Source organism: Mytilus galloprovincialis, chromosome 3 (genome assembly GCF_965363235.1).
Source record: "Mytilus galloprovincialis chromosome 3, xbMytGall1.hap1.1, whole genome shotgun sequence".
In the NCBI taxonomy this organism is placed as follows: Eukaryota; Metazoa; Mollusca; class Bivalvia; order Mytilida; family Mytilidae; genus Mytilus; species Mytilus galloprovincialis.
This window is the reverse complement of record NC_134840.1, coordinates 48629577-48657406: the sequence shown is the minus strand read 5'-3', so window position 1 is coordinate 48657406 and position 27830 is coordinate 48629577. Positions and strand designations below refer to the sequence as shown.

The following is a 27830-nucleotide window of genomic DNA, read 5'->3' as shown; positions in this document are numbered from 1 at the left end:
AGCTGTTTTGATTAAACTGTTGTGACTGATTTCAGGGGCGGATCCAGCCATCTTAAAAAAGGGTTGATCCAACTATATGTCCCCATTCAAATGCATTGATCGTCCATAAAAAAGGGGGGGTTCCAACCCTCGGAACCCTCCCCCTGGATCCGCCACTGGATTTATATATATTATATATATAAAGGTAACCTTCCTTTAGTTTTTTCGGATATGACATTGAGAAATTATTGAACTTTATTCTTTAAAAAAGTGACGGGCGTTTGATGCGGTCATGGCGCAGCTGTTGTTTTTTTTTTTTTTTTTTTTTTTATATATATTTTGCAACATATAATGGGGATATAAGGAAATATGAACAATATTCATCTAAAAAAAAGACGATGCAAGGAAAAATACACCAGCCATGAACCAATCAAAATCCGGGATTCTATATTCTATATCAACGAAGTACTTTATTTAAGCACCATATATTACCAATACGTGTATATACTATAATAGTCAGTTTAAATTTCACACAATGAGTTGTCTTGATTTATTTGATTATTTATCTGACTGTCTGGTTTAAATTATTTAAAATGCACAGTTATTGTTTTGTAAAGAATATTAATTCAAATAAAAGAATGTTTAAATATAAATTGTTATCTATTAAATGTATTAATTCACAAGTATTGATTTCGGCTCTTAAACACACAATACATGGATGTCACTGTTGTCGTAATCCTGACGGAATAATGGTAAGTTTATTAATCTTAATTTACAACTCAATATTTTCGATGGAGTACACAATTTAGGGATGTATTTTCCCAAGAGAACTGTCCTTTTAGGATAACATCATTTTAAACTGTTAACTGGATTTTTAAGTATAATATGTTATAGTTTCTCGATGTGCCTATCTTGTAATTGTTCTAGTTCTAATGAACATTGAAACAGACAAGCCTAGTGTGATACTTTATCTCTCTTTTTGCCATTATGTCTGTACAAGATATTTGCTATCGATATACTTTCAGAGAATCAATTTCTTTATCGTCAACTTCCATGGTTTCATCAAAATCTGCATTTAATTTACTTGAAAATGTTGAACTTATACAGTTTACTATATATACACTACCTTGGTCATAAGATAATTAATTTCAGACAAGTACAAGCAGAGCTTCTCGTCGGCAAACACCGGAAACACCTAAAGAAATTGAGATACCACCAGATATTTTGGCAGGTAAACTTTTTTTCTATCAAATTTAACACATGACGTACAAATTAAAAGCCTGTTATCTTTGATGATTTTTTTTTATTATAAAAACATGGTCCACCCAGGCCTTCTCCGATCTGGCAGAAAATCTATGCAGAAAAAGACGTCTCAGATAGGATGTATAAACAAGCAGTCATGTCCAGGAACGTTTAATCAGATGCCTCGTGTACGGAGTGCAACACACATTTGCAGTTTAAAGAACCTTTGCTTTTCTACCTCAGGCATGGATTACCTTAGCTGTATTTGGCAAAACTTTTAGGAATTTGGTCGTCAATGCTCTTCAACTTCGTACTTTATTTGGCCTTTTTAACTTTTTTGGATTCTAGCGTCACTGATGAGTCTTTTGTAGACGAAACGCGCGTCTGGCGTATATACAAAATTTAGTCCTGGTATCTATGATGAGTTTATTTGAAACAAAAACAAAAAACTCTAGTGTTTCCGCAGTTGCATACCTGTCAACCTGTGACGATGAAAATGCAGGTCATGACCTGCATTGAAGAATCAAATCTCAGGTCATAACGCGTACGAACTTTTTCGAGCTGAATTTCAGTATTTATGGTACATTTTCTTATAATGTATATCAAAGAAACCAAAACATCAATGCATGTTCACTTGGTTAAGTCATTTTAAATCTTATTTATTATTATTTCATTACACTTTTAAAGATTTTTATAAACTTGAGTATCACAGTCTTATGTCCTTTACTATTTGTCATCATCTAAAATTTATTTTTTAAATGAAATTCTAAAATGATACTATTGACAAGGAAATTAGACTATGATAAAATATAGTAATACAGTTAAAGGAAGTATAAATATAAAAAATAATTTTCACTTTTTTAAAAAAAATTGTATAAAGGTATAAAAATAATGAAAAGTTATTTTTCAATCTTTTTCACCCATAAAACGTAAATATAAGGAATAATTTTGAATGGTGACAAATAAGGGGAAGTAACTCTTAGTTGAAATATCTTTGTAAAACAACAGGGCAATTTATTTACGACCTAAAGCTAAGGTAATTGGTGTTAATCAACAGTGTGTTTGACACCAAAGCTGTCAAGTGAAGCCATGTTCTTAATGGGTCACTTAATTTGACAGTTTACATAGCTAGATGAACTGCATGCTCATGGAAGAATTACGAATTTGCCGGTATTTCAAAGGAATATTACTTATGAAAATCAATCTCAAGGCTAAGAAATACGGGTGAAATCGGGTCATTTTCGGAATTTCCGGGTTATTTCAATGACCCGCCGGGTGATCCGGGTGATCCCTCAGAATTGTGAAAATCTCGGGTCACACCCGCAGAATCCGGGTCAGTTGACAGGTATGCAGTTGGTCTTTTAACGGCAAATGTTCTGCCTCTTTCGTATGCAACTTATCACCTATTGAAATGTCAGTCTAAGTTACATCGCACTTTTGCGGTTTTTAACTATATATATATTAATCGTTTTGTCAATTGTAGTTCTTTTTCTGAAAAAGCATGAAACATTTGACACTGGACTTCACCACACAACAACGAATTAAAAATAAATCGAACAAAATAACTAGGTATTTTTAATGCACATTGGACAGAATCATACGGAGGTCGAACTTCAGAATTCGAAAATATAAGTTAATTGTTGATTTATTGAAAAAAAAGAAGTAAAATCACAAAAATACGTAACTTAGAGGAAAATAAATTCGGAAAGTCCATAATCACATGGCAAAATCAAGTAAAATAACATCTATGAGAAATATTTTATTCAGAAACCAAACAAGATCTCAGATATTACTGATTGTGGTCTGCTTATGTTTGTAAATTGCATAACGAAAAATTGATTTATAAATTCATAATAATCGTTGCACATGCATATTTACGATAATGATCTCTTGTACAAAACAGAAGCTGCCAATATCTGACATTGATTTTATTTATTACTGTTTAGATTTTAAACAAGCTTTCAAACTGTTTGATGACGATGATTCGGGAACGATTACTTCAAAAGAACTAGGTACAGTTTTAAGGCAGCTTGGACAGAATCCAACAGAGGCCGAACTGCAGGATATGATAAACGAAGTTGATGAAGATGGTTTGTTATTCAAAAATAAACACATATGAAAATATAATGCTGTTGACTAAAATAGATATTAAAACAGCTACAAACAGCAATTTCAGGACACGATGTTAATCTTACTCAAGATGCTATTTGGCTATTTTTATGCCCCACCTACGATAGTAGAGGGGCATTATGTTTTCTGGTCTGTGCGTCCGTTCGTTCGTCCGTCCGTCCGTCCGTCCGTCTGTCCCGCTTCAGGTTAAAGTTTTTGGTCAAGGTAGTTTTTGATGAAGTTGAAGTCCAATCAACTTGAAACTTAGTATACATGTGCCCTATGATATGATCTTTCTAATTTAAATGCCAAAATAGAGTTTTGACCCCAATTTTACGGTTCACTGAACATAGAAAATGATAGTGCAAATTTCAGGTTAAAGTTTTTGGTCAAGGTAGTTTTTGATGAAGTAGAAGTCCAATCAACTTGAAACTTAGTATACATGTTCCCTTTGATAAGATCATTCTAATTTTAATGCCAAATTAGAGAATTTATTCCAATTTCACGGTCCACTAAACATAGAAAATGATAGTGCGAGTGGGGCATCCGTGTACTGTGGACACATTCTTGTTGTCTTTTGGTTTCCTTCTCTTTGACAGAAACCCCCATCTTTATTCATAGGAAATATATTTTCTTCATTGTCTTTCTCCTAGTAACTAAACTTACAATACTGAAACAACACGAATTGGACCATAGGCATAGGCACATACTAGTAAAGTTAAAGTCATCTGTGCGGACGAATTGGACCATAGGCACATACTAGTAAAGTAAAAGTCATCTGTGCGGACGAATTGGACCATAGGCACATACTAGTAAAGTTAAAGTCATCTGTGCGGACACTGTCGTAATTTTGTTGACTGTTATGGAATATCTTTTTATGCCCCACCTACGATAGTAGAGGGGCATTATGTTTTCTGGTCTGGGCGTCCGTTCGTCCGTCCGTCTGTCCCGCTTCAGGTTAAAGTTTTTGGTCAAGGTAGTTTTTGATGAAGTTGAAGTCTAATCGACTTCAAACTTTGTATACATGTTCCCTATGATATGATCTTTTTTAATTGTAATGCCAAATTAGAGGGTTTACCCCAATTTCACGGCCCACTGAACATAGAAAATGATAGTGCGAGTGGGGCATTTGTGTACTGGGGACACATTCTTGTTTACATATGACATCCTTTCGTAGACCACACTTCTGTTTCTTCACAACAGAATGCGACTCTACCAACTTCCATTCGTTTGATAAGTTTGAGCTGTTGGTTCTGCCATTTGAGTAGAGACTTTCCGTTTTGAATTAACCTCCGAGTTCAGTCTTTTTGTGAAAATGAGCTCAAAGTCTGCATAGTGTCATATTGTACTTTCTGAACGCGTTACATGTGTAATTCACCTCCAGTTTATGGTAGATTGGTGTTGCTCAATCTTTTGTTTTCTATAATATGTTATTCTAATGCAACAACGTTTGTAACGTTCATTTTGATTGGATAACGTCAATTTCTTTCATGGCATCAATTGACAATTGATGATATGGGACGTACACGCAAGCGCAGACAGCATATGACAGATTTTAAATACATGTTTTAACGTTGTCTTCTGTCAGTTTCATTAGAATGGAGATAACAATATTGTATTTTAAGCTCCGACGGCATCAATTTAGGATTTGATGGTCGCAAATACCCGTTTATTGTCTCCTCTAACGCGTCGTCAGTAAACTTAATTTGCGACCATCAAATCCCCAATTGAGCTTGAAATACAATAAAGCTATCTCCTAAATGGATCGTGAAATATTCGTTTGTACTTCATTCTCATGGCCATACTGTTAACGTTGACATATGGTTTTTATTGTACCCTTGTATTACCCTATTTTTCTTTTCTGTAATATTATTACAATACTTTCATTTAATTGGGGAATTTCTTTTTTTTAAATTTTCCGTGGAGTTTTACTATTTTTGTGTTTTTACTCATTAGAAATTACCAGGAAACTTTAAATATCAACCCTTGGTACATAAAGAGGGGCGTCAGTTTATCTGTGTGGGTTGTATAAATACGCAGAAATATTTAAATCCGACGAATCGCATAAGGAAAGTGCCAAGCAAATCTACACATCAAAAACCATTGTTACAGCTCTTCGAGAGACCCGTAGATGGCCTGATGACAGACAATTTTTTTACCAATCCAACTTTTCCTATGCATCTCGGTCGATCCACTATGCAGACCTTATATATTGGATCTGCAAAGCAATATGTTCCATAATTTGTCTTCTTCCTGCATATACATAAAATACTGGACACTGACGTTAAGCAAACCAATTGAATAGTGAACCCTCCATATTAAATATATAGATGCTTTCCTCAAATGTATTGCAGCTTCCTTAGAGTCAGCGAATTTTCAGACATACTTTTCTACATTTGAATATGATTACGTCGGTTATTTTGTAGGAAATGGAACAATTGAGATAGACGAATTTGTTGAAATGATGAAGGACAAGGTATTAACCAATGGAGAAAACGAAGATGATGTTGTTCTAGAAACATTTAACGTTTTTGATGTAGATAGCACGGGATTAATTACATGTGATAATCTACAAAAAGTCTTTTCTGGCCTTGGTATAAAATGTTCTGATGACGAAATTAAACTTATGATAGACGGTGCTGATCTTAAAAAAGACGGTGTGATTGATTTTGAAGGTATGAACATCATTTTATATACTTCTAAAGACAGTATAAATACAACCAGAACTTTTCTTTGATTAAGTTTTGTTAAGTTAATTTAATTAAAAAATATAACGATACGATGTGTCTGTTTCTCGACTCACTAGAAACACATTTTCAAGTGTGGATTCTCGTGGCTTGTATGAATGTTGTATACATGTATTTTGTTTGAGTGCCTCTATGAAAATTATACTGGTTCTAATTGATTTAACCTCTTTGAATAAACAGTTACAACAGTAGCTGCATACTGAAATCTTATGATACCGTCGTTTTATAAACTAATGAAAAAGAAATGCGACTCGAAATGAAAGCGTATTTTATAGTTATCAGTAGTAAAAATTTAAATTAAAGGCGTAGTCTTTATTCTTTAACGTATAGCAATACATTTATACATATCAGACTAGGAGATCTATGTTTTATCTTGCTATTATATAAAAAAGAAGATGTGGTATGATTGCCAATGAGACAACTGTCCACAAGGAGACCAAAATGACACACATTAACAACTATAGGTCACCGTACGGCCTTCAACAATAAGCAAAGCCCACACCGCATAGTCAGCTATAAAAGACCCCGATAAGACAATGTAAAACAATTCAAACGAGAAAACTAACGGCCTTATTTATATAAAAAAAAATGAACGAAAAACAAATATGTAACACATAAACAAACGACAACCACTGAATTACAGGCTCCTAACTTGGGACAGGCACATACTTAATAATGTAGCGGGGTTAAACAGGTAAGCGGGATCCCAACCCTCCCCCTAACCTGGGATAGTGGTATAACAGTACAACATAAGATTGAACTATAAAAATCAGTTGAAAAAGGCTTAACTCATCAGATGGACAAAATTACAAGTGGACGTGGCCAGGTACTTGTACATCCCGACAAAAAAAGACAGTTTATACATGTTTTGTTTCTTTCTTTTCAGAATTTGAGACAATGATAAAGAATACTTAATTGGTGATGCTAAAACACTGACTGCTTGTAATAAACTTGTTTTGTTGTCTGATGTATACAGCAAAGCAACTGTAATAAAGCAAATGTATACGACTATTATGTCAGTAGAGACACATTATCAACATTAATATCTCACAGAAAGGAAACGGCGATCTCACAGATTATATTCTAATCTTAATCAAATAAAATGTTTACTGTACTAAAATTATAAAACAGAAACTTATATTTAGGAACTTTTATTTATGAATTGAAAGATGTGCATTAAGCATAATGAGACGGCAACAAAACTACACAATAACTCACATCCCCCCTTAAAAAAATGAAGAAACGGAAAGTAGATGAAGTAAAATTATTTCAAAGAGGTACAAAAGAAGTTTAGTGTATGTCAACATAGCGTTATATTTTCACGATATATTTGGTGAGATATGGCAATATAGTGACTTTTTAAGACTGAATACATGTTATAGCGCTGTACTTTACCTCCACTGTCGATTAAACCCAGCAGAATATAATGAACATACATGAAAAATTGGCCACTGGACGTTTAGCAAACAAAAATCAATCAACAGAATGTTTATGATAGAATACATCAACTCTATAACATAATAGATTAAATTTAGTCAATACCTATGGAAGTTTGGCAAGCCATTAAACCAGATTCAGCTTACCATTTTCCCTTAAAATGCCCTGTACCAAGTCAGGAGTATGGCAGTTATTATCAAACAGTTCGTTTCCTATCTATGTATGCTGGCGTGTTTTTTTTTGTTGCACTTCAGTTTTCCTGATGTTCTTTTGTTTTCCTCTTATAGTTGATGTGTTTCCCTCGGCGTTAGTTTGTAACTTGGATTTGTCTTCTCTCAATCGATTTATGAGTTTTGTACACCGGTATACTATACTGTTGCCTTTAGTAATCAAAGTACTGTTGTACTGAACATTGGATGACCGCAAGTTATGTTGGATAATGAATAAAATACATTCGGTATAAGTGCCAGATAAATAGGTACGCCTTACTATTATTCAATACACATGATATAAATGACATATTCTTTTGCAAACACAATTTGTCGTCATGTGTGCATAGATATTAATGATTTTTGTTACATCAAAACATTTTCATATCAATTATAAAAGCATAAGGGACGCAAATCGTACACAACTTTAACTGTCTCTTATGAAACTTAATTTTAAATATAACAGATAAAAAAAACTCGGATTTCTGTGACTAAATGCACTTCTTACTTTGAATAATGAAAATGTAAAAAACTAATCGTAAGAAGTAATGACTTTTTAAACTCCAAACATAACATAAAATGAAGAAAATCAATAAGATTTACAGTTTCACGCATTTTACAACAGGACTATTAGGTTAGCTCATACATACAATCGTCAACAGATATCTCCCCCCACCCCCCAAAAAATGTGAACGAATTCAACAATAAAAAAGTATCAAATAAATATCAAATGTTAAAATAGAAAAATAAAAAGACACAGCGGAAACCACTGACTATTCCTACGTTGGATAAATAGATTGGAACTATACAAAAGACAAGCTATCAAAATGGGTACTGTTCATTGTAGCTCTATATAGAAAACGCATAACAGCCACTTCGTAGCTTATGTTTTTACGTAATGCACATTACATCTAGACGGGTTGTATTTAGTTCTGTATTGTGATCTAATTGTACAATGTAACAAATCATATTAAATGACCGAAACATATAATAACATAATACAACACACCTTTGACCTCTGGAAGTACCTTAATTCGACGTTCATCAAATATTAAATCTACCTGTTCGTTTAAATCATAATGTATTAATTAAAAAGTAGTATACCATTTTCATAACTGTTAGTGTAATATACATTCGGACACTATTAAATTCTGTTTGTTCCTATAGAAATATCATGAAAAGATGATATCATGACAGAATTCATAGACAAAACTGTAGCATTACATACTTTGATGAACTAATTCAACAACTTTCATTTAATAGAGGACCATACCAAACATCAAAATGGTAGGTACAAGCAATGTGTTCATATTTATTTTGTGTTCGGCTTTTTTTTTACTCACAGAATTACGACAGCAGACCGAACTTCTGTTGCTATCGACATTTTTGTAATGTTCGAATATCTGTTATAATTTGAAATATTTGCCACAGGACATTAAGCAACCAACAGGATGATTTTTTTTATATAAATTGTCGTGCTACTTGTGTTTTAAGTCGAGATATTCATTTTGGACTAGATACAGGTGAAATCACCCATATTTTCTGAATGTTGCTGGAAATGGTTTTCATCTATTTCTCTCTTGGGTGTAGGTTAGAACGAGAGGGGCGCAGTTTTTCTTTATTAGAAATTACTTGTTGTTTACCCCTTTTTCTGGCATTTTTTTAAAGTGAGGTATACTACTGTTTCTGTTTCTGTTTATTTTATTTGAGCAACCCTCTCACAGAAGAACATCAACCATTTATTGTTAAGCTTTCATTTACTGAAAGTTAAGGCCATATCAATTTGTATAAATCAAAAACAGCTAATTTGGTATTGCAGATAAACCTTTATAAAGATTGAAATGTATTCTAGCCCTCCGAATGGCCCAAAACAAGCGGAATTTTGTGTAGAATGACAAAACTATAAAACATGGTGGTCGACATAAAAGATGTTTTCAAGTAGAATAAAATCGCATGTGACGACTGACAAAAATTTGTTCTTAAAGAAAAATGTCTATGTCGTAAAGGTTATAAAAATGTAAACCACGGAAAAGAAAGAAAACTGTGCCCAAGCATGCTTTGCAATATCATAGATGTCATTGGTAAATGGTAAATTATTTAGTTGGAACCCGCTTGTGATTTTTATACACCAATATTAACAACGTTTCAGCTATGCCGTTATCGCACCTAGTGGTCCTTGGCAATTAATTGGTTTTTTTTTATACAAAATATATCGTCCATCTTATAAATTTAATCCCGACCAAATAAAGTTGCATAATTATTTATTGATCATTGTTTTATAGTCAGATTTTAATGAAGACAATATTGATATCATCATACATAATAATGTTCCACACAAACCTTATTGTACTATCTAGATAATAGCTAGGAATGTCATGCCCATATGAACAGTCTTACTAGAACACAAGGATTTTAAAGTACAAATGTAAAGATTTCTGTCTCTTTTTGTGAACGGGTGGTCTTTTGTCATGTTCTAGAAATAAGCCTTTTTTTATATATAAAATTGAGAAAGGAAATGGGAATGTGTTAAAGCGACAACAACCCGACCATAGAGCAGACAACAGCCGAAGGTCACCAATGGGTCTTCAATGTAGCGAGAATTTCCGCACCAAGATGCATGCTTCAACTGGCCCCTACAAAATATGTATACTAGTTCAGTGATAGTGGACGTCATACAGCCGGTAACAGAGTAGTGATCGAATTCGCGTTTCTTTACCGTCAGAATAAGTTACGTTATCGACAAACTTATTTCAGAAGTGACATAATTTAATTTTCTTCATCGACAAAACATTTCATGTCCAACGTGTAAGTTTTCATTGATAGAGTCGAAGTTTTTTTAACACATTTTTTATAATCAACCTCTGTCATTGGCATTTTCGTTTTAACGGTAAAGGATCAAATACGGGATCTCCGAAATTTCTATCATTTGTTACGAGGAAATCATTATTCAATTGAACATATGTCTTTGTTCATGACACGTATTATGAAATACAAAGGAGTTGAAATGATCAAATACTTTCGAACTGACGGAAACAAAAATACATAATCTAGAATGTGTGTTCTGTCATAAACAATGGCTTCGTCGTGCGAATCGACGAGATCATGATACGTGTAACTGATCTTAGCTGTAGAAACAGTTGGTGCGACCTCGATAAAATCTTTATCAATTTAATATAAGCGATAAATATTCATGACTACAATGATAACGAATTTATTGCAGTCACATCCACTGTTTCTACTGTAAACATGAACTCGTCGGTTAGTGCAATGAAGACACTTTTAAAGATTGAGATTGTTGGTTTATTCTTTACACCTTTGAGGTATTAAAATTATTTCAGAGTTTATTTAAAGTTAAATTTATTTTCAAATCTCTTCTGTCTAAAATTGTCGAAACTTTCGTTTCAGATTTCTGTGGTAAACTATCTATTCTATAGTTAGGACCATTTTATAATAAAAAACCCTTTTGTACAAGAATACTTTCTTTATAGAAGTATAGATTTGCTGGTTATAGATTTTTTTTTATAACTTTCATTATTGTGACGACGCGCTATGAAATTCAGATTAATTTATAAATGAAGTTGTATATAAATTTTTGGACATAAACACAAATCTTTTAAACAGTTCGACGAGTGCGTCAATGTTACAGTAGTCTGTTTACTGTAAGTTACTAAGCTTGGCCCGATTCATCTGTCATTTATGGAAACTAATTCACCACTTTCTGATACATTCATTGTTATTTCACCATCAGACATGGAGCTACATTTGTATCTAAAGGAAAACTCTCAAATTAAAGAAATTTGACATGATATACTGAAACTTTCTTATAATCAATTAAACGACTGCTTTTCTTAGATATGTGATTTTTCATGGTCAAACTTTTTCATTGTTAACGGACATTTTGAGATTTTTTATTGTAAAAAAATGGTGTTTTTTTAAAGAAATCAACATTCAAAATTTAGAACTTCACGAACATGTACAGCTAGGAAGCTGGATTATTGCACATCTATGTACTACTTAAAATTGTAATTCGATCTGTTGCGTCCTTAATATGTTCTGACCGTCCTAAGATTTAATGTACGTAAATGTTTCGGTAAATTAAATTCAAATCCGAATTGAATGTTTATGACACACAAAAAGAAAAACCAGAATCCCTTGATGACCAAACGTATGTACACGTTGGGGCGATTTAGAGCTTTTCAGAAGGAGTGAGGTTCCACCCTTGTTGAAAGCCTTGTGGAGACCTCTAGATTTTAAAATTCCCTCCGTTTTTCTCATGGATGGAGTGTGGTCTCTCTGTAAATTACCCCATATCTTTTCATTTTCCTATTTACCGAAGGTTCCATGTGATATTTTCCATCGGATCATATCTGTTAAACTAAACGTACAAAACAGGCTCAAGAAAAGGCGATATTTCTTTTTCAAACCCGAACTAGAAATTCATTTTTTTCTAATAGAGCACCTTACATTATCGTCAATGAGTTCAGGCATGTGAAAAATTATATAATCATACACAAGAAAGAAACCCTGAACAGGCTTTCAGCAATAATTTATACCTATTTGATATTAAGTAAATATTAACATGTACATGTATTTGATAAAGTACAGATATAACGAAGAAACTGCCCGGTATCCGACGTAAGAGTACACTTTTTACTGCACGCGTAGTCGGGTGCGACTACGAGGACACTTGTACCCAACTACGCATGAAGTATGAGTACAGAATCGTCCCATCCAGGACATTTTCTAAGTTATCCTAGTATATTATCCGACAGTTAAGAATAGAATCTGGTCAAATTTTGAAGTTACACATGTGGGAATTTCTTTTCGTTCGCTGCACAATTGTAAATTGTCTTCCTAAAGACCAGCAAAAATAAATGGCACAAGTTCACGTAGTCATAAAAAAGTCGTATAATTTACGTTATCGAACAAAAAATTAGAAATACGGAATATTATATGTGAATGGTTAGGAAATCCGTTTCCCCTACATGTTTTAAAAGTCAAAGAAAAATGTTTTCCCTGATACAATCGTTTTAAGAACCAGCTTTGTGTAACCTATAGACAAATTCGACTGGATATAAGGAAGTTAATATGTTCACTCTGATTTGAAATTATCTTTTAGAACTTTTTTAGTAACTGAGAACCTATGTTGTTTATGGGTAATAGGTGAAATGTTGCATGATCCCTCAAAATGACAGCAAGCGCAGTTTTCCGGACGATTTTCAATTTTTACACTGCTAAAAACTGTTTTGCTCGTTATTTTGTCATATTAAAAAAAATTCTCAACAAAATTTTCCCGTTTAAACTGTACTAGAAAAAGTTTGGCATGTGAAACGGACGAAGACATATTCTAACAGAAGTACAAATACCAGTCCTCCCTATTGTGTATACATATGAGAAAACATTTCAAAGTTATTGATTGAATTCAAATCCATCACACATACGGTACACATTGTAGTCCGAAAAAATAAAGGACTTCATTCCTAACAAACACCTTTTTAATTGTTTACCAGTATATTTCTTTTAGTTTTGGGTAAAATTGTAAAGGAAATAATACTATCAAGACGTCCTTCCATAAATCTTTTTTTTTCTGTTCTGACTTTGAAGAAATGACTACTTTTCGCCCAATCGAAATGGTGCATGGATATATTTTGTTTCATATTATTAGAATTATTTTCAATATTATCGGTATTAAACTTGATTATCGACACATGAAAGTTTGTCATCATTGTCAATCTTTTTAACGTTAAAGTATCAATAGTTCTGTCACTACTCAATTAAGTTTGTCGATAACGTAGCTAATTTTGACGGTAAAGAAACATCAATTCGATCACTTCTCTGTTACGGGCTGTACTAAACTTCGAATTATATTTAGTTTGCCAGAGTATTTTTGGCATTTCAAGAACGGATATCTATTTAAAAAGAGGGTGTAATGGGATATAAAAAAGATGGTGTAATGGGATATAAAAAACATTAAATGAATTAAACAGACAACATCGTGACCAAAACGGATAATGACAAACGAAAAAACCCAATAACAACAAACACAACACAGTTCGTACAAACAGTGACAAATTCAATCGTTGAAAGCTCATCAAAGAACACATGAATTAATTCACCAGGAAAAAAATAATATTAAGAAATTCTATTGGCTCCCAGAATTATTAAAATCTAATGATGATGCAACTGTTATGTCAGTTTAATAAAACAACCGTCTCAATTGATAACATTTTTGTTCAAGTGAGGCAAAAGATACCGTATGGATATTTAAAGGCATTAATCGAAAATATACTCACAACGCCAAGTAAAAAAAAACAACAATAAAAAACGACAAAAGGACAAAAAGTCAAACAATACACAAAATATATCAAAGAAAACTAAAGACTGAACAACAATACCACAAAAAAGGGAAATATCCCAAGTGCTACGAAAGGGTAATCAGGTCCTTCATGACATGTAGCTTACATTATAGTGGATACTGTAACAACCATATGCATGGAAGAAAAAATATGGGGTATCCACCATCGAAACAAAATCAGACCATGAACATAAAAAAAAAGTAATACACCCACAAAAAGTAAAGGAACAGCGATATGGTATGTATTGAAAAGTATAGAGTTATGTGCGTTTAAGTGAACAGTGTCCCTGCTGTTATTTTACTCGAGGTGTGGATAGAGAGAGGTAATAATAAAGGGACTGACAACAATAAAGGGAAGCGTTCAGTGTTGATTAAAAAAAGAATAAGCCTAACCACAATATATTTCTGTAATATCTATCAGTGCTTGTCAACATGTATATATTTATTCAGTATTACCCGTTCTTCCATGTTTTTGTGTTGGTGACAAATCTTTAGTAGTCTGTGTTTAACTTATTTCACAACTTGTCAGGAGTTTGGCCGATTTTGAGCTTGACATATAGTATAATCATCTGACAATCTATATAATTATCCTGGGTTGCTAGTCTCATTGGCCTCCCTCACTTACGCTTCAATCGCTTTAAGTTTGCGTAAATAAATTACAAAACTACACTTTTGACTAGTGGTGACGAAAAAAAAGGCGAATTAAAGTCGGGGAATGTTTTTTTCCCTCTCTTTCTTGTCGTATTTCAAAACTTATTGCAATTGCAAATGTTCTTCAGGTACGGACCCTCAAGTTGATTAAATCAAATATACAGCAAAGTACACATAACTATGAAAAAGGGACATTTAAATGTAGTGCTTGAGATTTTGTATACTTACGAAAAATATTTTTATTTTACAACCAGTACATAGTTTCCATAATAATATAGGTACTTCAAAACCTTTTAAGTGTTTATGCTAATGTTAATCAATCATTTGATGTTTAATCTTGTAAACAAGAGGTCAATATGATTTTATTGTAACATGTATTTTATTTGTCCATTTAAATCTTTTGTTGGAACTTATAATACATGAGAAGATCTAAAATACAGTCTATAAAATCAATGTTTAAATATGTAGACAACCTTACAAAGCGTCTCAACGTTGAACAGTAGTCTTGTCCATGATCGTACGGAATACGTCTTACGTTTTTATAGTCGTGATATATAATATCTGTAAGTTATCTGTAGAAATGATATACTCTGAGTTAAGCAATGTTAAACAGATATATAATTTAGCTTCACATCATGGCTATATGTCTCTGAGGATGAAATAAACAAATATTTTAAGCTACAAAATTTGTTGCTGTATAAATGTATTATCATTTTTAAAGTCTTGCTATGCTATCTCACAAATAGGTTTTATAAAAAGCAACAACATGCTATCCAAGCCGTTATGACAATAATGCTCTTACATCTTGCCGATACTCAGATTATTGTGTCAATATATAAAGTTATGGGTATCTTTTGACTGGTTATGTCGTCTTTACACTGAATTAATTGGCGAAGTACTAATGGATATTTTGTTAAATCCGGGCTTTGTTATATCTTTTGGTAAACCTGTACGACTCGTTGATATGGATTATTGTGCTTAGTGGCGATCTAATGAACCAATCCCTTATCAACTGATATTTTACAGCTTTTTTTCTTATGTTGTTTTGTAAATCCACTGTCCCAACTTGGTGTTTTAGGGGGTGGGGTGGGGTACATGTTTAACAAAAGAGTCTGTAATCCAGTGGTTGTCATCGGTAGTAGTTGCTTCGTTTTTTGTTGCAGTTTAATACGGCTGTTGATTTTCTCTTTTGAATTGTTTATTTGTTTTTTCATGCCGGGGCGTTTGTGGATAACTATACGGTACCAGTTTTCTCTCATACGGTACTACCGTACAGTAACATGTAGTTGCTTACACCATTGTCATTAATTCATTAATGATTAGTATTCTCAATGGCGATCAAACCATACCTCCTTATTTTTAACAACAAATTGATATATATGTACAATGTATACATATTTCATTGAAGCCAGTGCTAGGAACATCTTTAGCATTCAGTGAGGAGAGATTTTTACTCCGAAATGAAAACTTCACTATGACCTTGAGATGAAGAACAGCAATACAAACGCTGTTTCTTTATGTTTTTTTGTTTTGTTTTTTGCTGTGCATACACTGATTTTGTGTCATGGATGGATACCTCATATCCTATGTTTTTCTACTATGTTCAGTCTGTTGAAGTCCTGCCCATACTAAACAAAAAGGGAACCGACCAGTAAAATGTTGATTATAAAGATAATTGAATTCTTAGTTAGATTTCATAAAAACTTAACCCTGGAGGTGTATTTTAATCTATCAAGTCTGATAAAAAATTCAAAAATTTGTAATCAAGTTAAAATTTTATGAAATATTTATACTTACCAGTCAGAAACATACTTTTGGATTATCTTTCTTTACTACGTTCATAACTCGCAAACACACAGATGATCTTGATTCAAACATTCCCTGAATCAGATCGTCCGTGTAGCCATGCTTCAGTTTATCGGCGTGTACAAAACACACGCACTGAAATTAAAGCATGGGGAGGTGGTGGGAATATTGACTGGTAAGTATAAATATTTCATAAAATTTTAACTTGATTACAAATTTTTGAATTTTATTTCAATTATTTATACTTACCAGTCAGAAACATACTTTTGGATAGATTCCAAAGCAATACTTCTACTGAACTGGAGGCGTATGATGTATAAATTTCTGTCATCTAAATTGTACCATATGTACAAATGTCTATATATAACACATCAATAGTTCAACACAAAATAATGTTCATCATGAAATCATCATATTTAAAATACTTCCACCAATAACAAATTCTCCAACGCAACTCGCCGAAAAATTTAACATATTTACACATTGTCTAATACATCGACTGACAAATCTCTCAGATAGAATTTTCCAAATGTGGATTCTGAACTCCAATCAGCTGCTTCTAAAATAGAATTTATAGAAGCACCTTTGTATAAAGCCCAAGAGGGTCCAATTGCTCTAGTTGAATGTGCCTTGATATTTTTCAATGAAGAATCAGGGTACGCTAATTTAATAACTTGAACGATCCATTTAGAAATAGTTTGTGACGTCACAGGCTTATGTGGTTCACATGTAGAAAGGAATAGTTTTCCCTGTTGGTCTTTATCTAAACTACTTCTAAATTTCTTTGTTCTTTCTATATATTGTAACAAACATGTAACAGGATCTATCTTTTTATTGTCTGTGAATGCAGGAACAACAATTTTTGAATTTCTATGGTTTTGTCGATCCTGCTTTGCCAAACCACATCTAATAAATGTAATGCCTTTTTGTTGTATCCTCATACAGGAATGGTTCACTCTGAGAGACTGCAAATCGCTGCATCTCCTGAAAGTGGTAATAGAGATTAGAAAAACAGTTTTAAATGACAAATGTTTCAAATCAATATTTTCAATAGGTTCAAAGGGTTCTTTCTGTAATAGATTTAGAACCAACTGTAAATCCCATTCTGGTAATAATTTTATGGTAGGCGGTCTAGAATTAAAAACCCCTTTTATAAGTCTTGTAATATATGGATGTTGACCTACTGCAGTATTATCAACCTGAGGTAAAACATTGGAAAGCATAGATCTGTATCCTGCAATAGTCCTATATTGCAATCCATTTTCAAACAGATAGGCTAAAAAATCTGCTACCTGATTTAAAGTTGCATTAAGGGGATTAATTTCCCTTGTACCACACCAGCTACAGTACTTTTTGAATTTTGCACTATAGTCTTTCTGAGTTCCTTTCCTCCATGAAGCTGAGAGTAAATTTCTAGCTTCTTGAGAAAAGCCCTCTGTTTGGAACGATCTGTCGATAGAAGCCAAGCAGTCAGACTGAATACCCCCGGGTCCGGATGAAACACTTGGGACCTCGGTTGACAGAGAAGGTCTGATTGTATCGGGAGACTGACTGGGTAATCTATCAATAGTTGAAGTAATTCCGGGTACCAGTGTCTCCTGGGCCACAAAGGAGCTATCAGGAGAATCTGACACTGGAACTGCCTCATATATTGCAATATCTTGGGTATAAGGCAGATTAGGGGATATGCATAGGCATACATTTTCTCCCAAGATATTGTCAGGGCGTCCAAAGCAAAAGCTTGAGGATGTGGAATCCATGAGCAAAACACTTTCGTCTGACGATTCTCTGCCGAGGCAAATAAATCCATCAGAGGTTGGTCTCACAAGAGAAAAAGTTTCTGTACAATTTGAGTGTTCAGTGACCACTCTGTGTGCAGAATTTTCCTCCTGCTCAGGTAATCTGCAATTATGTTTTTCTTTCCCATTATATGAGCTGCTTTCAGGGTTATATTGGATTGAATTGCTAAAGTCCAAAGTTCCCAGGTTTTGTAACACAACTGAGGTGATTTGGTCCCCCCTTGTTTGTTGATGTACTGGACCACTGTTGTGTTGTCTGATCTTATCAGTACAGATTTCCCTATCAGATATTTTAGAAAATGTTTGATTGTAAGCACTACTGCTTCTAATTCTAGGTAATTTATGTGTTTCTTGCTCTCTGAAACAGACCATTCCCCTTGAAAAATTTTCTTGTCCATTACACCCCCATAACCTGTTTTTGAAGCATCTGTAGTTATGGTTATACAAGTCGGTTGAGGTTGCAAAGAGCGGCCTTTCAGCGTGTTCGCTGAATTTAACCACCAAATTAGATGAGATTTGAGATGTTGTGTCACTGGGACAAATATTTTGAACTCTTGACATGCTGGTCTCCAAAAGGAGAGAAGATGGAGTTGAATTGGTCTCATGTACAACCGAGCATTTGGAATTAGTTCTATACATGAGGCCATTATCCCCAGAAGATGAAGAAAATCTAAAGCCGTCACTTGGATTTCTTTCATTATTTTTTGAATGGCTAGATTCAACTTGTCTATTCGTTCCTGTGTTGGGAAAATTAGCCCTTTTTCCAGGTCGAACAGTGCCCCTAAATAAATCAATTTCTGACTCGGAACTAGTTTGGATTTTTCTTTGTTTACTATGAACCCTAGTGATACCAAGAGATTGAGACATTCCGCTCGATCTAGGCATAGATGCGCTTTTTGTTGATTTATTATTAACCAGTCGTCCAGATAGACTACTAATCTTATATTTTTCGTTCTCAAGTAGGCTGACACTACAGATACTATTTTTGTAAAGACTCGTGGGGCAGATGTTGGACCGAAGCACAGAGCTTTGAATTGAAATGCTTGATTTTGAAGGTAAAATCTTAGATATTGGCAATGACTTGGAAATATTGGGACATGTAAATATGCATCGCTCAGGTCGAGCGTTATGGCCCAATCTCCTGGTTTTACTATATTCAAGAATTTGGTCAGTGAATCCATCTTGAAATGTTTTTTCTGAAGATACCCATTGAGTGGTCTCAGATTTATGACTGGTCTCATCTTCCCATTTTTTTTGGGGGACCAGAAAAAATGTGCTGTAAAAACCTGATTGAATTTGTTCTTTCTGAACCGATTCTATTGCATCTTTTTCTATTAAAATATTTACCTCTTGAAGTAACATTTCCATATTTTTTTGAGATACTATTGTTTGTTTTATTCCTTGTCAAATTGGTTTCTTTCTGAACTCTAATTTGTAACCTTTTTCTATTACAGACAAAACCCATTGGTCGTTTGTAATCTTTTTCCAATTTTCTAGAAAAAAATCTGAGACGACTCCCTACTGGTATCTTGTCTTGATTTTGAAATAAAATTACCTGTATCTCTGAGTCAGCTGGACTGTTTCTTGGGGATACGAAAAGAACCCCAGGAACCGGTACCACTGTTTGATGTCTTGGTATCTTTGTCTTTCTTGTCTTTATTTCCAAAGCCACCTCTCTGTAAAGACTTATGAGACGAATTTATAGAAGACTGTCTATTAGTATTAAAAGACGGTTTCTTATAATTGTTATTGTAATTATTATAAGTTGAGTTCCCTGTAAACTTTGATTGTTTATTTGACCAACTATCACGACTATCGTAGTCCAACTTTCTTTTTTTGTTTTTGTGAAATTCGGGTAACAAATCTTCCAATTGTTCCCTTTGCTCTTTCCTTTTCTCAAGTTGTTTTTCAAGACCTTGTCCAAAAACACCATCATCAGAAAGCGGTAAATAAAGTACCTTAGCTTGAATATCATTTAAATTATTTATGCCTGCATCTGTTGCAGCACATTTCCTTCTAATCATATGATGAGAGGCTCCAGCTCGACCCACTTGGTCAAGTGATTTGGTTGACATGGCAAATAAATCTTTAACTAATTGACAATTCTCTTCACTAGCATTGTCATTTTCTAAATTACCCAACAAAGTGCCTAAAGCTTGTTGCATGTAAGAAAAGGATATAATTCCCATTCTGGAAGCTACCTGTCCAGAATAGGCTAGCTTCTCAATTTGTTTCACAGGTTGAGAAAATAACTGTTTTTGTTTGTCCCAAGATTTCACAGTTTTATTTGTATGCACACGTTTAATCATAGGTTCAAGCATATCATCTAAACTTGGCACTTGTAATACAGGTAAAGATTTTTCATGCACAGGAAAACATGATCTATATTCATCCTTATAAGCAGACAAACGTTCAGGATGTTGAGTTCTCCAAGAATAAGATAAAATCTTAACTTGAGAATCATCTAAAATTAAACCTACTGACTCATCACTATTGTCACCTGGTAAATCATCTTTAAAAATTTTAGCTAGTCTATCAACTTTATTGACATTGTTGCATACAGTGTTAATATTACCTGAAGAATTTTCATCAACAGTAGATATATTCTGTACACTTGAATTTAAGTATTTACTAAACCTGTCAGTTTTCTTAGAATTACTGTTTTTATCAAGGAAATGACTACTCACTGATTGAGTATCACTCTCTTCATGATCTGAAATCAGACCCAACAGATCTCGTCTCTCTCGACGGTCTACTTGTAAAGATATTTCTGAGCGTTCATCAAAATCTCTTACAATTCTTGGACTACCTAAATCTTCATTCAAGTTAGGTTCCAGAGGTATTAATGGTCTACGTTCCCTCTGTACAGGGACGTTATCCATTCTCGTAACCTCGTTCTCCTGCGTGGCTGACCCACCAGTATGAGAACTATCTGCACTTTTATTAGCTGCCTGTAGCAGACCAAAAAGTTTATCAAATCTTTTATCAAAGCTTTCTTCCAAGCTGAAGAGCTTCATTTCTATGTCCGCTGTCTTGGACGAGCGTTTCTTTGACTTACTTGTTTTGTTGCCAGTTCTGGCCATTTTTTCCCGTGTACCTGTACTTCCGGTAATACTAATACCGACAGTGTCACTTTCTTCTTCAACTTCTGATATTCTATTCGTTTCTTCCATAGTTAAACAATTAAAAGTTCATTGTCAAACGACAAAATAAATGCGGCAGTAAAATATTTACTAACCAAATGCGAACTGAACGTGTTTTGTACACGCCGAAAGATAAACTGAAGCATGGCTACACGGACGATCTGATTCAGGGAATGTTTGAATCAAGATCATCTGTGTGTTTGCGAGTTATGAACGTAGTAAAGAAAGATAATCCAAAAGTATGTTTCTGACTGGTAAGTATAAATAATTGAAATAAAATTACTCGTTCAGTCATGCAGGAGGAATATACTACCAAGGACCAATTTATTCTTTTTAATCAACTTTCAAATATAAGTTGTAATAAAACAATAAAAGAGAGACACTTAAAGACACTCTTTTACTTTTCAAATGACCAACTACTATAAACTTAAATGTTTTAACCTTTCACTCACCGGTTACTTATCCATATATAGTATAGTATACATTAAGCAAGAACAAGCCTGATCAATACAGTGTTTGAAATTTCAATGATCAGGCTGAATGTTATAAACCTGGATGTTACACCGATATGGTTTTTAACTAAGAGATGATGCTGGGTCGATTATAAGTAAATACCAAACACGGCATATTAATTGAGTTTACTGTAGATCGACAAAAGACTATCAGCACGCTAAGTGTTAATAACTAATTATTATTCACATTTATTTCATTTGATATTAAATACTTGAACGTGATCTGTACATCATTGCAAGGACTTTAGGATAATTAAAAGAAATTGCTTATTTAAAAAGTAAGTTTATAGTACATTGCATCGATGCTAGAGCAGTTAAAGGTAGTATGTTGGTTAAAGTTTGGTGGGAAAGCTGAGCTTATCAAAATAAATATGTCACTCATTAAGACGAAGGTAGGTCATTTAGTATACATGTATCTTTAAGTTTCAGCAAATAAGATCTTAGATGTTTTATCTTATGAATAATTTGAAAAAAAAACAATTATTTTTGCAGTTTTGTACAGTTTTCTAGCAGTTCAATATAATTATATTGTATTTAAACAAAACGAAGAACTTTTTCTTGTTTTTTCAGGTTGAGAACTTGACGCCAGAACAAATTCAAGGTAAGAGACAGAGGTGAAAGACTTGACCCTCTGTTTTTTTAACATGGAACAAGAACTTGCATTTCACTACAAGTTCAAAACAACCCATAGGACAAAATTGCAAAAATTCATAAATTGGGTCAAGAGTAAAATAACAAAATTCCGAAGAGGGAAGTTCAAAACGGAAAGTCCGTAATCAAAAGGCAAAATTAAACTGCACCAACTAATACCAAAATCAAATTTGATTCATATTTAATACTCCTGCATTATGAATATAAAACAATAATTCTTTATTTGTCGTTATTGACTGTTGCTTGAAGATCGAATATGTTTCTCCTTTAGTTTATAGATGTAGAAATCTTAGCTCGTTGATAAATGCTAACACAGGAGTAAAAGCACTGACTCGTTACACGGACGTATCTCAGTATTTTCAGAACGACTGTTTTAATATCAACATGATCATTTATTTTACTATATTTCACAAAAAATAGCTAACTCTGTGTATTATTAACAGACTGACAAATCATCTTTTCAGAATATCGCGAAGCATTTAAAATGTTTGATAAAGATGGCGATGGTACCATAACAACAAAAGAACTGGGAACAGTTATGAGGTCATTAGGTCAAAATCCATCGAGTCAGGAGTTAGAAGATATGGTAAATGAGGTGGACGTTGATGGTAAGAAGTAAATATTATTTAAAGGGCCAGCTGAAGTCCGGATGCAGCATGTTCTCGCTGTATTGAAAACCATTGGTGTCCTTGTGCTGTTTGCTGTTCTTTGGTCTGGTTGTTGTCTCTTTGAAAAATTCCCCATTTCCATTCTAAATTTTATATCTAGGGATTATATTTAAAAAAAAAAGGTACTTTTGTTTTCTTTAATCTTCATTTCTAATGTATACCTCACCTCATCTTTCATTGCTTATTTGAATCCGTCAGTTTAAATGCCATTTTCTCATTATGTTTTCTCCCCTATTTATCAAAATATAATTAGAACAGAATAAATCGAAGAAACGCATGGTGCAGCATTTGCGCACCCAAACCATATGGAAACATGGGACCATGAACCCATATCTATTTTGCATTAACATGGCAGGTAGTGAGCCGTTTGATTCAGGTTATACCAATTAGGACATATACACTGGAAAACCAAAACATTGTAAGGTCAGATAAGACAGAGGAATATAATTGAGTTTAAGTATAAGACACTAACCACATATCATATTATACAAATGAACACAGTAACTACATAGAGAGATAATTTCTACATATATTTAGATTTGAAATTTACTCAGCACCAAGGTCCTGTAATTCAGTGGTTGTCGTTTGTTGCTCTCTGTCATATTTATTTTTCGTTGATTGTTTTTTTTTTTATTAATAAATAAGGATGTTGTTTTTCTTTTTTTGAATTGTTTTACATTACGTCATGCCGTTGTATTTTATACTTTACTGTCCGGAATTGGTGTTTGCTCATTGATGATGGTCTTACGGTTGCATTTGGTCTCTGGTGGTAAGTTGCCTGATTGGCAACCATACCATATTTCAACAGACACTTGACTCATAATTATTTTCCCTTATATACCTTAATATTAAGGTATACATAGGGAAATAAGGGAAAAATATTCTGAGACAAGTGCCAGTGCATATTTTTATATTTTCAAAACTTAAGAAAATCCATATTTTTATCAAGCCATCATAATTATGAAATAGTCCCGAAATAGGTATCACATGATATTTACTATTATGACAAATTCATTCAATGTATCACTGATTACAAATACCGTTGTAATATATTATATAAACAAAGTCAATATTCAATACCCATACATTAAAATACAAAAGGAAATGATCGGCTTATCACTTGTATTAATGACATGACAGTATAATTGTTTTTATTATAAAGAAAATTTTAAAAGCCGTAAGAGGAAGACAATTGCTTAATTTCTTACATTGGTATTCCGTGAAATAGGGACTTAACAAGTTCAAATTATTAGAAAATTATTAATGTTTACATGTTATAAACGTTGGATACGGAACTATGGAAGGTACTGCATTTATATTTTCACTTGACACTGCATTTGTGTTTCATAATCAGTTAGATAATATTCTCTACAATAATTTTGTATAAATACATCTTGTATTCTGTATCTTTTTCAGGAAACGGTGAAATAGATTTTGAGGAGTTTGTGATGATGATGGCCAAGAAAGTTCAAGACGCTGATACTGAGAAAGAACTTAAGGAAGCATTTAGTGTTTTTGATCAAGATGGAGATGGATTTATAAATACCAAAGAACTAAAACAGGTGATGGCTAACTTAGGAGAGGATTTAGCAGATGAAGATGTAATGTCTATGATTAAGGAAGCAGACAAAGACGGAGATGGCAAGATTAATTTTTCAGGTAAAATAGAACTTTGTAAATTTTTTATATTTTTTCTCATATAATAGAATGTTGCATTATTCTTAAAGTGCTTCATATGGCATATCCATATCTCTTTTATTCATTTGATGTGTTTGAACTTTTGATTTTGCCAATTGCTTAGGGACTTCCCTTTTATAATTTATTTTAGATACTTTTGTAATTTAACTTTTCACACGTTTTCTGTAAGGATATCAATACATGGAGTTTTTGCTGCTAACAGGGAAGCCACTGAAACAATGGTTCTTAATGGTCAAGTTGAATGATTTGGTATGACCGTTCCTTGTGATGATGGATCTAAAAATAACACGCTTCGGACGCACGAAATAAATGACATGCTTTGTTATCCATTAAAATAACTATTTCGAATAGAGTATAACACGAATAAGTCTTGTTTATACGTTGCATTGGACATAACAATCCGTTTTCTGTATTTGTTCTTTGTTAATAATTTTAATGTTCTTGTATAGTTATCTGTACAAATACATGTAGTTTATTTTTACCATATAACGTGAATATGGGAGCACTTTGTTTATGCAGCCCATCAAACTGCTTATTTCAATCAGGGACCTTTTTGGCGATCAGGATGTATAAGTACGCAGCCACGTCTGGTTTGATAGGAAAAATATATAGAACTAGAGGAGAAAAGATCGAATATTAACTGTTACAGGTTGTTCCTGATTTTGGAACCTCTTAGTTCAGACCTAGACTTTCTGCGAGTTTTTCTTTGTAAATGCATTCCATATGCACTTTTAAACGCGGAATTCTCCCAACTGTAGAATACAAAAGTATTTTGAAATATGTAACGACAAAAATGTTATATCTCTCTTTCATATTTAAGATATCCTCCTTATGTATGATGTAAAAAGGGTATTTCAAAGTTCCGTGTGCCATCGTTAACATTGTCTTTTAAGATTACAAGGACCACATAAAGCAAATCAAACATCTGCAACATCTCTTAATTAAGAGCAACCGTTAGGCTGTGTGGGATGAATGCGCAAACTTTTCATAGTGAGAACCTTGGCGTACGAGATTCAAAATTAAATTGATTGATTTTAAGACGTCAACGTTGTTTAGTTGATAGAGGTAATTTATTTGAACTGAAATGAATGGCATATATACGTTGGAAGTTTGATGAGCTGTAAACCTGCCTAAACACACCACTGCATCATTTCATGACAACATGATGATGGACAAACGAAAATTGTTCCAATGAGGTTAAACAAAATAGTACTCTTTATATATTAACATTGAATTTTAAAAGAATATACCTGGGATTTTAGAAATTTTAAATTTGGAACATAAAACGAGATATGAACCGAAATGCATATAATTGACATACTTGTACCTTATCCATGATATGTTTATTTTGTAGAATTCTTTTATATGATGACATGCGATGAACTGAAGTAATCAAATTGGTTGAAACAACTAGAGGCAGCAGTATTATAGAACATTTTGTGTAAATTATGAATGAAAATGTAAAACATGTAATTAATAGATTGTGTCCTACATTTTTATTGTTTAATATGTTTATAAGTGTTATGTTACGAAGTTATTAGTTGTCAACGTACATTTTGATATAAATTATAACAGTCATTAAATGTGCGAAATTTTGCATGTGTTTTTTTTTGTGTATTTGATATCTTTGTTTTGAATTGCTGTTCGTATCTTTTATTATTATTTTTTTTTCACTTTAATATTTAAAATTATCATGAAAACTTAAATTAGTCTGTTTATAATACAAAGTATACCCGTTTGACTAATGATCGTTTTTTTCTTCTTCGACGAAAACTCTTTCCGGTTAATAAGTTTTAAACAGCTTGGAATTTGATGACAAGAAGAGATAAAAAGATGTTGGGTTTATGTAAACATCTTCCGTAGAAAAATCAGTAAAGGTGAAGAAAAAAAATCGCTATGAAGGCAATACACTTTTTAAAAAAAATTAACAACACTATTGAGAAAAGAGCCGAAATATACCATAGGGATATTGAAACTCAGAAGTCGAAAAAATACTGACAATACCATTGCAAAAAATGGAAAAAAAAAAAAACGAAAGAAATAAACAAAAGTGCTCAAAATACAACATAGACCATTAAAGACAGAGCATCAAGAACCCCCATCAAAACCCCAGGGTTATCTGAGGCGCTCCATAAACATAGACAGAATATATCCCAAATGTGACACCCCTCATGTAAGTGCACGTGTGTCATATTCCAGGAAAAGAGAACAGAATTGCGGTAACCTCAATACGAGTCAATATCTTATATCAAAATCTAAATCGTAATGTGTTTTCACTCAGGCTCAGAAAAAATTAATTGATACAAAATAATGGTCTGTTTATAATACCAATACTTTTAGAAAAAATTTAGTACTCGCAAAGAGAATGTTTGTATCTACATTAAATATCAAAGCTACAAATTTAATAACAATAACAATAACAATCAGCTATGATTAAAATCAAAAGTTTAAAAGTTTCGTGCAATTTGCTGATAGACTTATATTTCTTCGTACATACAAGGCTAACAATTAAGTGCCAAGGACGCGAGTGGCCTCTGCACAAAACTTATCGGTGGCACTCGAATAAAATATTGTGCCAAATCTGACTTCAGCCATCTATGCCTAGGGTAGAAAACCCTAAGTATTTCCAATGCTTTAACATTTTACGAAAAGTAGCATTACTCAATATGAAGTAATCAGTGATATATTATGTTAGCACGGAAATGCTTACTTATTACTGCATGTCTACTGCCTGGCTACGTGACCGCCTCGAGGACAAAACGCCAACCAGCAGTTGCATCGACCAAGTAGTTGAAAAAAACCACCAAAGATACTAGGCTTTTAA

The 27830-nt window shown here is 33.2% G+C and overlaps 3 protein-coding genes across 4 annotated transcripts; 2 read left to right on the top strand and 1 right to left on the bottom strand.

Moving 5' to 3' along the window:
• Positions 1 to 579: 579 nt before the first annotated feature.
• LOC143066270 (neo-calmodulin-like) lies at positions 580 to 6992 on the top strand. The gene is made up of 5 exons (XM_076239262.1): positions 580 to 731; positions 1132 to 1210; positions 3168 to 3311; positions 5757 to 6005; positions 6964 to 6992. Exons 1-5 carry the CDS (start codon positions 618 to 620, stop codon positions 6990 to 6992), a joined length of 615 nt encoding a protein of 204 aa, XP_076095377.1. The 5' UTR covers positions 580 to 617.
• A 1817-nt stretch (positions 6993 to 8809) lies between these two features.
• LOC143068184 (calmodulin-alpha-like) lies at positions 8810 to 26601 on the top strand. Of its 2 annotated transcripts, none has more exons than XM_076242044.1 (5): positions 8810 to 9010; positions 22560 to 22590; positions 23105 to 23248; positions 24725 to 24967; positions 26361 to 26601. In XM_076242044.1, exons 1-5 carry the CDS (start codon positions 9008 to 9010, stop codon positions 26396 to 26398), a joined length of 459 nt encoding a protein of 152 aa, XP_076098159.1. In that variant the 5' UTR covers positions 8810 to 9007; the 3' UTR covers positions 26399 to 26601. The 2 variants fall into 2 exon arrangements, with proteins under 2 accessions (XP_076098159.1, XP_076098160.1); XM_076242045.1 differs by lacking the exon at positions 8810 to 9010 and adding an exon at positions 22197 to 22267.
• Positions 16482 to 21718, bottom strand: LOC143068183 (uncharacterized). The gene is made up of 2 exons (XM_076242043.1): positions 19890 to 21718; positions 16482 to 17519 (listed from the first exon to the last, which is right to left on the bottom strand). The coding sequence occupies exon 1, from the start codon at positions 21505 to 21507 to the stop codon at positions 19903 to 19905; it is 1605 nt and encodes a 534-aa protein (XP_076098158.1). The 5' UTR covers positions 21508 to 21718; the 3' UTR covers positions 16482 to 17519; positions 19890 to 19902.
• Positions 26602 to 27830: the final 1229 nt, after the last annotated feature.